Below are 13,528 nucleotides of genomic sequence, written 5' to 3'. Positions count from 1 at the left end.
TGTTCATGTGAATTGAACGGTAATTTCGAAAGGATAGCTACGGGATTAGGGTTTACGGATTTTCACATTGGGTGGGTCGGGTTTTATTTGAGTGGGTTAGGTAAAATGTTAAATAAAAAGTAAATTTTAATTATATTAAAAAAAAAAAAGTAAACATGTACGTGCCACGTACGATGATAAAAGTGGTAATATTAACTCTCCGGGCAAATATGTGTCCAAAGTGGATGGTAACAGCAAACATATCAAAAAAGTATAACTAAGGGTAAATATAACCCTTTTCTAAGAGTATAAGGGCAAATATGATCCTTTTCCGTTTTAACAATAATTTATTTCTCATCACATTAAAGATCAACTAATTTGTTGCATTTAGCAGATCTTGCTCAACGAATCATTACATATAAGTTTTGTAGTACTCGCTATAGGTGTTTATTGTGGGGTTAGTTTGACCCTTACAAAATGAACCAGACGAATATCATTTTTGATTCTTTTACGACTATACAGACCCATACAAACCCTTTTGTGTCGTTTGTGTTTAATTATGATATTTGACTATTGTATTTATAGTTTATTTTCTTTAATTTCATAATAATATTGTAAGTAGGTATATTGTATAGAAAAATAAGATACTTCCTCTTATCCACTAATAGTTGTCCACTATAAACTTGACACACTCAGTCAAAAAACAATAAATAGTAAAGAATAATATCACTATAAGCTTGTCATGAAATGAAAAGTAGGAAGCATCAAGAATTAAGGTTTAAATGACAAGAACAGATGAAGATGCAACAAAATAGATATGTTTGATTGATCATAATCACATAGAGCAACTGTAACACAAATTTGCTTGCAACTCTTTTCAAAGTACAAGACTGCTAAATACAAACTGAAGTGAGATATCAACTTGCGGAAAAAAAAAAATACTGCCCTTTCAAGTCCTGGCAAACCTTTCGGAGCCTTGCAACTTGTCCATACATATTCAATCGTGTCCCCGGAAGCTTTCTGGTCAAATTTACTACTAACAAACATGTACAAAAACATATTTCCTTTTCACTAGTTGGCTGCTAAGATAGGAAGACTTTGAAGAGTGGAACAAAAAAGATAATACAAAGTACAGAACTAAAATGCACTGCAGCCCCATTACATTGTCCTTTTCGACCAGGATATACTGTCGCTGTCATGCTGGACTCCTCTGCTCTGGAAGGGGTGTAACTTGGATCCCTTCATATATAGATCATAAACTAGTATACTTCACTAAACATATACTTCACGTCATGTCGCCGTGGGATGCAAAAAGATGCAGGCCCATCTGTCTTTTTATATGGTCTGGTATCAACCTGTTTACGAGGTCCGGAGAGGCACCAGATAACTGAAACCAGGAAAAATGTAGGGGGATGAGCAATAGAGTTAAACTCAAAAAAGGCAAGTACAGAATGCGTAACTTGATAGTAATACAGTTTTTCAATATTAATGGCCTTGACATGCTTCTAAATTCTAATGGACAATTGAAGATGGCAATTCCTGCCAAAGATATGCATAGTTAAGTTGTGCTTTTCGTAAAAATGCATGCTTTAACAATTTTCCACGTCCTTGTAACTAAAATGCTGTTGTGACTAACATCTCCTTCGTAACCAATAAGAATGAAGATAACTGAATAACGAGGTTATCCTTTACAGATACATATTTTCGTGTCTTTCAACCAGGCCCCAGCATCTTACAAAGATACTAATTTTCAAGGGAGTTCAACTCTTCAGGCTTCTCCCTGGCCCTCTTTTCAGTAGATATGGAATTAGGATGAAAGGGCCTTCTTTCATTAAGACTCAGTGACAGTGCATAGCTTCTTCAACAATATACGCACCTCACTTAGTTAGATCCTGTTATCTGACATCATGGTATTGGACAAAAAGGCATTCCTGTATTCAAGGTGTAATCTCAAACACCTCAAAGTCAATCCACCCCAATAAATATACTGACACAGTCCACCAGAGATGTTTCTCACCATTAGACTAGTCCACTTGTTCTCATTATCGACACTAATTTAATCATCAGAACCTCTTAGCTAGAATGATTTTCACCCAACCTCTAACATAACTTTCTCATAGAATCATAAGAACCTCAAAGGCTTGTTTCAAAGAACAATACGGAAGGACCACCATTAAGCCATTAAATCCAGTGGTATTGTTATGTTGTATAAACCTTAATGTTATAGACCTTAAGTACCCCAACTTATTCTTGGCCAATTAACCATTGGTTCAATCCGTTTCTTAGAAGCCTAATCCACCCTAGCTACTAACAAAAAAAAAGAAACAAAAATACTCTGGTGACCAATGGACCTCCTCTTCTTTGAGTTCAACGAATGGCTGCAGATCCTTTTATCAATCTTCAGACATTAAGGATGCCTGTGAGTTTCTGGTTTTTTGTTTCTTCTCCCTTTTCTACTTCTGTTTTCTGTCTCAATCTCCATCTTCGTTGTCCTCTCAATTATGCCTTTCCTTAGTCAGGGAACCATTATTTTTTGCCAAATCCAGAATGAGTACTATGTCATCGTGTTGTATCAACACCAGTGGCCGGCAATATCTCTAAGAAGCATAAACTTATGACATGCTAGATTGCATTACCCTCATTAAGCTTGCCATTCCAAAACACCAACTTTAAACATGAGGCCCTGTAAAAAGATGATTCATTGCATAACGCATCCATGCTCTAGAAAAAGAATGTGCTCGCATTCATTTTCCAGTGCATACAGTGGACTTGGATCAATGATCAACTATTACCACCAGCCACAGGGTATCAGAAAATGTTTCCACCTTCCAGTGGGTTGATGGAATCAATCATTCTAAATCTTCGTTAAGTACCAAACTGACTTCTATAGTCTGGCCTTTGGGTAATCTGAAGAATTTAATAACATTGAATGCCTACTGTGACTACCCATTAGTGCTCTTCAGCTGAGATCCGGAAGAATGAAGCATGGATGGTACAACCTTTAATTTAAGAATAAACACATGAAAGCCGTACCTCCTGCTTAAAATTGAAGAGAGGGGGCAATGGGCGACCATTGGGAAGCCGTGCATTTGGTTCACGAAGTTCATCAAAGAAAGGATGAGCACATGCTTCAAGCTGCAAAATGAGAAGCATATTAATTGAATAAATTTAGAGATTCACTGTTCAATAAACAAAAAGACAATGTGTGAGCTGAGCAATGGTAACAAATCAGTAAAAACAACACAGAGATGTGGGAGCATAAAAAGGACCACAGAAATGGCCACCCCGAATGGAGACATGGTAATCGTGCTACAGGAACTTTGTTTAAACGAATTACATCAGGAAAATAAAATTGAACTTACTGCAGTGCAACGTAGACTTGGTGAGTACTGCAGTAGCCGAGAAGCAAGGTCAATTGCTTCAGGAGGCATCCGTTTGTGGAAAACCTGAGACAAGACATAACAAGTAAGTTAGCAGCAGATCATGATGTACACGAGCTCGGAAACAACAAAAGAATTTATTTGCATTTTTGTCATTAACATTGTTTTGCAAGAATAAAATACAGTCATCAGGATGCAGAGGACAAATCCACTGAAAACCCGACTTCCATTGGTTACTTTTCTAAGGTTTACTGATATTAAGTCCTTGGTATTTAATAGATATGCTGCTTAGCAGAACGAGAACTCTTCAGGGAAGCCAATCTAAGGTTATAGCTGCTTTAGAACAAAGTCACTAATCAAGACTATTTCCATACTCAAGAGTATGAACAAACTCAAGAAATGCCTCGTGTCTGGTAGTTGTTGGGGTATTGACCTCTATAACTTCTTTGTCTTCAAGCCGCAACTAATGGAAAAGCATATTCTTCTACAGGACTAAAGGCTTAGATTCATAGCTTTTGAACCCAAAATGATTAGGAAGAAGCGATAAATGGAAAAACAAGAAACCCAAGCTTAATAATGTGATACAGATTTATAACGAATTTCAATTAACAGAAACTAAGATAGAACCTCGAGGGATCTTTTCTTTTAGAATGAAAAAGGAACCTCGAGGGATCAGTAAATAATTACATTTTCAAAAATTCCATCAACAAACCAGCACCTAGATTCTTTAGGAGAAAGCTTATACAAACTCGATACGTCAGAGATGCTCGCTCCTTTTTCTTTCATTTTTTTGGGCCTCTTATCAACTAAAAAGATATCTGCTTTTAACAAAAAACTCCCTTGACAACTTACTTCAAACTCAGTACAAAATTCAACAGGAATGATACACACAGCAAGCAGAAAGACAACAAATTGTTGTTCCACGAGGTACGACTAAAGTCAAGTGAAAGCATACCTTATGCCAAGGGTGTGCTTTGATTTGTGGAAACCTAAAATCAGTATAGTTTGGATTCATACAGCGAATTTCCTCCCTTGTCGGTGTTCCAAGTACCTATAAGATGAAGCAAATGACACGAGAATCAGTAAGCTATAGAAGTCTAAATCACTGCAAACCTGCTACAATATTTGCATCAGTAAACAAGAATTTATCACACAGCACCTTGATTATCTCAACAAGCTGGTCCACAGCATTTTCTCCAGGGAACAATGGCTGCAAGAAGATTGCAAAAATTGGTTAGAAACTGGAAAAGTGCACCAAAAAAGTCCGCAGAGATTTCATGGACAGTATGTAAGCTATAGAATTCTAGATCACCACAAACCTGGCCAAGAAGAAGCTCAGCAAGGACACAGCCAGCTGACCAGATATCAATTGAAGTAGTATACTCTGTTGCACCAAATATGAGTTCAGGAGCCCGATAAAACCGCGAGCAGATGTATGAGATGTTTGCTTCTCCTTTAACCTGAAAATATATGGTACTTCCATAAATATAAGAACCAACCACAACCTTAAAATCGAGTAATTCTCACACAAAGGAAGCTTTTTGAAATGACAGTCTACACCATAAGCTCGCAATTAGTCAAAATTAAGATAATGAATTCACAGTCATGGAAGTGGAAACCTATTGCTTTCTTATTTAAAGTCACTGAAAAGGTGAAAACCCCATCAAAGGTATTCATGGCATGATTATAAATTTCCACATGTCTGTCCTCCCAAGAAAAAAGAAAAAAAATTACATTATGAATTTTTCAGTTCATGGGATATGCCAAGGGAGGTAACTTTTTTTGAGAAAGTATGCTAAGGGAGGTAACTTAGAATTATAGAACTGCACCATGGTTAAATAGCAAACATCAACTAACTCCAACATGGTCAGACTCAACTTACATAAAACACAACACCTGAAAGTGGCAACATGATCAACAAACAGGTGACTCTACAGAATCTGACCAATCACAAAATCATGGCTAACAGGATCTTATCCTAAGAGAATTACCATGGCCTCAGAAATATTTCAACAATAAGTATTTAACTACATGTGTTATCTGGTATTCAATAACAAATGTACGAAGAAGTCAAAATATCCTGGACATCTAGAAAGGATCAATTTACAGTTGACACAAACATTAATAAAAAAAAAATGAGGCCAAAAGACCCGCCTACTAAGTCAGAATTATTACTGACCAAGTTTGAATTAAAAACAGTGAACACATCTCAGGAAGACAGGGATCAAATCCATAATCTTTAGTACGAAAATGAGAATAGCCACAGAAACTCTTATGATTAACACTTACCAGCACTTTCGCGCTTCCAAAATCGCAAATCTTTACTTGGTGAGTAAGAGGGTCTACCTGTGACAGCAAACAATGACATAAGGGGAAAAAAGCCATAATTTGCTATGCAAAATTAGCAGCTTGAAAGATGCATTACCAAAACATTCTGAGGCTTCAAGTCCCTGTGGCATACGCCAGCAACAGTATGCATGTAAGCCAGCCCTCTAAATACCTGACCATGTCTAAATGTTAGTATGGCTCAAAGCTTAGGGAACAATAATACCACTTTGTATTGTTCAAACTAAGGAAACAAAAAATACCACTCAGGAAAACACTTCACTCACTTGATAGGTGTAAAGCTTAACATAGATGAGTGGCATTCTCTGGTTCATATTGCTATAATGCTTTAGCACTCTATACATAGTTTCTGGAACATATTCCATGACTAAATTGAGAAAAAGTTCATTTGTACTCGTAGTTGAATAGAAGCAGTGCTTTAGGCAAACAACATTTGTGTGATCCATAGTGCGCATTAGCTGCAACTCACGATTCTTGTATCTACGGTCTTGCAGAACCTTCTTTATTGCCACAGTCTCCCCATTTTCCAGGCATTTTGCCTTCATAAGAGAAGCATAACGTCAAACAAAAAGTTATTTTAAATTATTTTGTTTAAAAAAAAAAAAAAGGAATCAAAACAAGAAGATACATGTTCATATACCTGAAAGACAATTCCAAACGATCCAGTCCCCACAACACGTTCAGCCATGTAACTGACTGTCTGCACCAAATTATATTGAAAGGCAAACAAATTTCAGTTTCATGTAATAAATCAGTTTACACATGCTCATGATTCAAAACGAGACATGCAAATGTGTAAAAGAAAATTAAAGGGTAAGTTATTTGTGTCAATTTACAAAAGTGTGCAACATGCCCCGACTATTTTGATCATTCTTCGAGTGAAAAAGCAATATATAGTTCTATTTTTTTTTATGACAAGGGAAACCCGCAGCCGCTATCCTTTGGGTGCGCGCAGGGTAAAACCTCGCTCCTAAGAGTAACCCGCACTACGCAAGCCCAGTGCAACAAGCTTGACCCAGAAGGCAAACCCCTTGCTTTTGCTGGCAAGGAGTTCCAAACTTGAGACCTCCAACATGGGAAGCAAAACATATAAATACATCATGTCTACCTGCTTTGGCTCGCCATTCTTGCCTCCAATGGTTGTGGAAATTATATGACCAGTGACTGCATCATTCCCATCCATAACAGGAGCTGACATCTCCTACAGTCCCACATCAAACATACATCTCAGACCAGCATTTTCAATACATAAGACACAGCATATCACACAAAAATAAGGAAGACTACAATCAAGTACTTAATAGCAACGGATCATGGATGGCTAAGATCAGATCTATAACAACATATTCAAGTAGATCAGAGACATTTCTATGACCAAAAATTCTCCGAAAACAAAAAAAAAAACTCAGGTAAAATAAACGAAATAGACCAGATCCTGCACAAATAAAGCATCCTGAAGATGAAAAGATCAAGTATTTGAAACTGAAACTAACTTGAGGGGTCCAAATTATTAATTTCAGGCCCAGGTATCCTAAACAAAGATTTCCTTTCATTTCAGAATAAGATGAGCAAGAACATGCAACAAAGAACCATCAACTTTTCTCAACTAGAAACCAAAACAAAAACCAGATTTGTACTCAATAATCAAAAACAATACAACAGATTTGCACAGTGCTACTATCTGCACTGAGATGGGCTAAAAAGAAATGATCTTTCCACACAATACACACTGATTCCAAGAATCAAGAATCCCCACATAATTTCCAAGATAAAATCAGCTTTAACAAGTAAAGAAATGAACTTTTTCTTCAGACAAGAAAAACCCACAATGCAAATCCATACCTTATCATCAGCCATTACTTGTCCAACTCAAAATCAACAGACAAAAGGGGATAAACAGAAATATTACAATGAGGAAGAAGAAGAACAATTCTTTTCTTCTTTGTTTAAGATTCAAAGATCATAATTGTCGGTTAGGTGAAGAGAGAGAGAAAAAGAGGACCCATTAGTAAATCAGCCATGTGAATCCAGCTATTCCTCTTTTGATTTTTTTCTCTCTCTCCCTATAACTTGTTCATTTCTCTTCCCCTCTCTCTCTCTCCTCTTTCAAATTTTGGTATAGCCCCCTACATTAGTAGGTAATTGCTAATTTTTCCCAATTAATCAGTCAAATTTTGGGGAAGAAAAAGATGAGCAGGTAGGTAGGGTCATTGAAGGTGGACTGGAAAGCCGAATTTGACTCGCAGACAATGTAATGTTCACCCTAAACACTTTTTCACTTTTTTTATTCCCCTACTTTTTCACTTTTTTTCATTATTTTAAGCTCGAATATTAAATCTTGTATTTATAATGCACCCTTTAAAGATACCTCGACAAATAGAATTGACGGCAAAATATTAAGATTTGAACATACTAGCACTAGCTTATTCAAGGTGCTGAAATTCATTCAAGGCATTTAAAATTATTGAGCTATAACAACATGTTATGTTAAGAATTTTCAGAATATGTTATTGAATCATTTTACGAATTATTTTACTATATGAATGATTAAAAAATCCGATGAAGAGTGTCACATTGGACACCCCGAAAGGCATGTGTCACCGCCCCTATCACAACCCTTAATTAATTATATGTGTAAAAATGTTATAGATATATTATAAGATATGTTAAAAATGTTGCTTTCTTATTATAAGTGTAGATGTAGATGATGTTATCAATCATTGAGTTAGTGAACCCATGCCACTACTTCATGTTTTCAAATACAGTATTAGACCTTGAGTATTAGTTGAGCAAGCAAGGTTTGTGTCATAGAGAAATTTATTATTAAGTATCATAAAGGAATTTAGAAATTTTGCAAATATGTGTGTACATCTAAAGAAAGAAGAAAAAGTATTATTTATGTGCAAGAATGTTATAGATATATTATAGGATATGACTAAAATATTGCTATCTGATTATAAGCGTAAATAATGCTATTATTCATTAAATTAATAAATCATGTCACTACTTCATGTTTTCAAATACAGTATTAGATATTAAATATCAGTTGAGCAAGTATCGTTAATGTCACAAAGGGATTTATAGTCAGTGTCATAGAAAAATTTAAAATTTTATAAATATATATTTACATCTAAAAAAAAGATGAAAAATATTAAGTGAGATTTAAATATATTATTTTAAGCAATAAATTAGTATCTAATCAAGTATACTATTTTATTTCCTTTTAACATAATGTTAATAGTCAACACATAATGTTAAATTAATTTTATGAAATATGTAGTATAAAAACTATATTATGAATTTACACGCATCATAACTATTTGGACACTAAATCTATCCGTAATTAAATATTCTATAATCTTTTATCCAACTTAATTCTCAACCATCGATTTATTTTGTTGAATGAAAATACCTATCAAATTATATAATACTAGCTATATACCTTTTCTAGATCAATTTCAAATATTAATAATACAAAGTTAGTCCTTACCAAAAACAAGTTGAACCAACAAATATTCCTTTTCTCTTATAAAAATAATTATAAATGATAATTTGACGTTTGCAAGACAATCTTTATAACTTGATAATGAGATGTTTAGCAGGCCAATATTTAAACACATTATCTATTTTATTAATTATGGTAAGAAGCACAATTATGGGATTAAGTATCATCTTACCGAGATTAGGTCCTTAAGTATAAGATAATATATTGTACCAAACTAGTAATGTACGAGTCTATGAGATAAAGTAGAAGATAATACTCCCTTTGCTTTAACATATTTGTCTTATTTTAATTTGACGGAGTCTAAAAAAATAAAAATAAAAATAAAACTATTTATCTTAATTAAAAATATGTCAAACAAACAAAAAAAAAATTTTTTTTTACAAAAGTATCTTTTAATTTTATAATCTTATCTTTGTCAAGTGAAAAGTTAAAATTAAACCATCATTAAAAAGATGAAGACTTTTTTTTAAAAAAAATTAACTGAAAGAACATAGAACAAACAAAAATAAAATAAATAACCTGAAACAATCTCAAGTCCTAATTAGACAATTTAAGCTAAAATTAAATATGATATTTTGAAATTGAATTTCTTCAGTACTTCTATTTCCGAGAATAAAATAGGGTAGTAACCTATACCATTAATAAAATAATGACGTTAATACTAGAGTTGTCAATATGGGTTGTCCATCTCATTCAGGCTTTGAAATTTTATTGATCAGGTCGAATTAGCCATTTTTGCTGTGGGCCAGAAATAGTCAATCCAATTCACAAGTACGTGAGCTACAGATTGCTCGAGTCAGTCCTCTTTTTCTAAAGATATAATTTTTAAAATTAAATTATAATTTAAAAATATCATCATAAATATAGACAAGACAATAAAATACGATTTCAGGCCTCGAACAAACATAGGAGACTCTTAACAACATTCAGACTCATTTAACAAGTTATCAAATAATAAATTATAGTTTTTTTTTGCTTTGGGCATGTCTTTTTGTCTCTTAACTAAAAACTCTCTTTCTCACTTTTCTCAATCAAACGCCATTTTTTTCCAACTGGTAAGTTTTCATAATCCTTTCAAGTATTTTTTTATATTAATAATTTTCTTGTATTGATGTGTGTCAAGAACACTCGTCGCAATAATATTTTTGTGTATTGTTGTTTATCAAGGTTTTTGAATGAAAAATAGTACTTCAAATCATGATTATTAAAATTTTTAAAACTTCTCTTCTTTTTTTCTTTTAATCAAAAGTGATATTTTGTTCAAATGAAAATTTTATAATATTTTATTAATATAATGTTCAATTTCACTTTTACGTTCAGATATTGAAAACAAATAACATTAATTATTTAGTGTTTTGATTTAGACACCAAAAATCTTAATATTCAGATTTGTATTCAGATCAAAACACCCAGATCATAATGCAAATCTTAATATTTTGATATGTATTCAGATTGAGACCTCTTAATTTTAATGGAAATAAATGGGCCCTTAGTGTTACTACTTGTTAATCAAATTCACAAATAAAATTATATTTATAATATTTATTAAGTTTGATTACAAGTAAAAATATAAATAGCTAAATAAAAATATTAACCTAGTTGTTTTCCAATGATCATAATAAACACAAAAAAAATGACAACATTCCATAGGCACGACCTATGTATTGTTTTCGTAGAAATTTCAGGGAGTTTTATTTTATGTAGTACATATTTTATAAGCATAATTTGTATTTAAATTGTAATATTTTAAACTTTAAACAGATTTTGAGTTTAGACTCTTGTTATTTCTAATAATTTGTTTAATTTTTAATTTTTAATTTAATATTTATTTGACCCACGAATTGACCTTATCTATATTTCTCAAATCTCATAAATCGACAAACATATTCAGGCCGGTCTAAAAAACCATTTTCTTATATGAGTTACAAAAATCATAACTTAGCTCTATCAAATCATGAATTAGACCAGATCAATCTAACAGTTAACCCATATTGCCGGCTCTAATTAAGAGTATCAAATAACATGTAAAAATTCAAGCAAATTTATAGCCCTACCAAACATTCGAGAAATAAATACACTAAAAAGATAATTATTCATTAATAATCTTTTAAAGAAACTGTTGTCTCTTTATATTCTCCACTATGATCCTTGTCTTTTCATTTCATATATGTATATCTCCTTATTTTTTACATTCTATTTTATTATGAGTTTGATAGAGAGCATAGGAACATTATCCTTTCTGATGCTACATTGTGTATGTTCTTTTAAGTTTTTTTTATATTTTTGTTTCTTTCTTCTTACTTATAATATAGTTTATGATGTTTGATTGATATTTAAGATTTTAATCTCTGATGTAAAATAAATTTTGTAATGTTATGTCAATAGCTTATGAGATGATTTTTTGTTACAGAGAAAATCAATTGATAAGATGCTTTTGAATCGTTCACATAGAACTGTAATTTGAGTTGTGTCAATACAAATGAAGGTAAGTGACATTTCCTTCTAACATAATTTTTTTGTTAGTACAATTCTTTGTCTGCTTTTTATTATTATTATTATTATTATTATTATTATTATATTTTGTCAATAGCAGGTCAAATTTATGAATTTTCATATGCAGATTTATGTGAGTTATTTGTGTGTAAAGCTAATTAAGTATTGAATTTTGATAAATATCTTCATAACCCTATGAAGGTCAAAAATGAATTTATGAGTTTTGGCATGTTGAGTGATTTGATATTCACTGCCTATTCAACTTCACTTTCTTTATTTGAATTTTTTTTTTAATGAAGCTTTCAGCCAAAAGATAGAAGGGAGGATAACAACACCCATGTTAAAAAAGAAAGGAATGAATACAATATCATATTATGGTTATTTTACTCATGAAATTATATTAACTTTCTTTGCTTTAATTTTAGTTGATTATTTTAGTTATTTTATCCATAGTTTATCCCTCCCTTTCTCCTTTAGAATTTATATTACTCATTACTCACATGTCGTAGTATAATTTTTTATCATGTTTTTTTGTTTCTCAAGTACAATTTTAACAATACAGTTCCACAAAATATAAAAGAAATGTTGAATACTTTTTTAACTAAAATATATTACAATTATGATGAATTATATCAAATGACGTTCGTTAAGAAATGTAATATTGATTGTGGTGGTAGGACAAGGGTTAATTGATGATATGGGGCATTAAGTCTGTAATCTAATGTATTTAATTAACTTACTTGTTTTTTTTTTATCAAAACATAATATCTATTTAAAACCTATTAATTTGACAAATTCATATCAAATTTTAACTTATAAACTCAAATCAATCAATTTAGTACTGATTAAGAATCTTCAAGATCCACACTTCAGATATTGAATGTCATTGATTTTTGAATATATTTATTATATATTGATGCAAATTTTTAAAATACTTATGCTTACTGAAAAGGGGTACACGCGCAACGTGCGTGTCCAACTACTAGTTATATTATAAGTGTGAAGCCTCCAAGTCAAAAGTTGAATTACCAAAATGTTCTTATAATGTCATTATATTGATGAACAAAAATGTACACATTAATTATAAATAAATACTATTATTTTGTATTAAACAATATTCTTATATATTTATGAAAAAAATATAAATACACACTCTTAAAAGCTAGGTTTTTTATTATTTAGTTTCTCTTCTTTTTTTTTTTCATTCTTCTTCCTATTATTTTGCTTTATATCTTATTTGTATAAATTTCTAAAAAGACCTATAACTTAAGAATTACATCGGTTAAAAATATTTTTTAATAGCACATTATTGAAGAATACTAAAAGTTTCTATCAAAACAAAACTGAACCCACAATTGATGGTTACAAACTTTATGGAAGAAGTGTAAAAGTTTCATGTAACTGTTACTATTTCTCTATTGGTTTATAAATGAATTTTTCCTCTACAACTCATATTGAATGTGTGTTGGGTTTATAATTTTCATCACTTTTTCCATATTTCATCATTATTCATGTTTTCTTCTTATTACAATTGTAAAACCTATTTGATTGCAGAACAAGATTCACAAGAGCTTTCGCAATAATCTGGTAGGAAGAATAGAAGAATGTTACAATATCAAATACTAAATTGTTCTGATAATTCAAAGAAACTTGAAAAGGTATAGTTTCTCCGCCTCAATTAGTCTGATATTTTTCATTTCTTGAATATTAAATCATATGAACTTTAATTAATATGTTAAAATTACAACTTCTAATACTTCTTGTATAATTTTTCAAATATTTATATTTTAATTTTATAATATTAAGTTAAATTGATCCAATTTAG

General features: G+C 31.7%; 1 protein-coding gene across 1 annotated transcript; it reads right to left on the bottom strand.

Annotated features, from left to right (window-relative positions):
* Positions 1-777: 777 nt before the first annotated feature.
* LOC107010980 (shaggy-related protein kinase eta) lies at positions 778-7,833 on the bottom strand. The gene is made up of 12 exons (XM_015210267.2): positions 7,548-7,833; positions 6,814-6,906; positions 6,346-6,405; positions 5,972-6,244; positions 5,785-5,859; positions 5,649-5,705; positions 4,679-4,819; positions 4,519-4,569; positions 4,315-4,410; positions 3,342-3,425; positions 3,013-3,114; positions 778-1,366 (listed from the first exon to the last, which is right to left on the bottom strand). The coding sequence occupies exons 1-12, from the start codon at positions 7,560-7,562 to the stop codon at positions 1,265-1,267; spliced, it is 1,149 nt and encodes a 382-aa protein (XP_015065753.1). The 5' UTR covers positions 7,563-7,833; the 3' UTR covers positions 778-1,264.
* Between the last annotated feature and the right edge of the window lie 5,695 nt (positions 7,834-13,528).

The sequence above is a fragment of the Solanum pennellii genome, chromosome 2, assembly GCF_001406875.1.
Source record: "Solanum pennellii chromosome 2, SPENNV200".
Classification (NCBI taxonomy): domain Eukaryota; kingdom Viridiplantae; phylum Streptophyta; class Magnoliopsida; order Solanales; family Solanaceae; genus Solanum; species Solanum pennellii.
Note: the sequence above shows the minus strand (reverse complement) of the source record. Positions and strands in the feature narration are given on the sequence as shown.

Bases quoted from the DNA above. Each gene is read 5' to 3' on its own strand.
- LOC107010980 (XM_015210267.2), bottom strand. The intron at 3,426-4,314 runs GTATGCTTTCAC...GTCTTGTCTCAG, and splicing joins AAGCACACCCTTGGCATAAG to GTTTTCCACAAACGGATGCC. The intron at 3,115-3,341 runs GTAAGTTCAATT...CTCATTTTGCAG, and splicing joins CAAGTCTACGTTGCACTGCA to CTTGAAGCATGTGCTCATCC.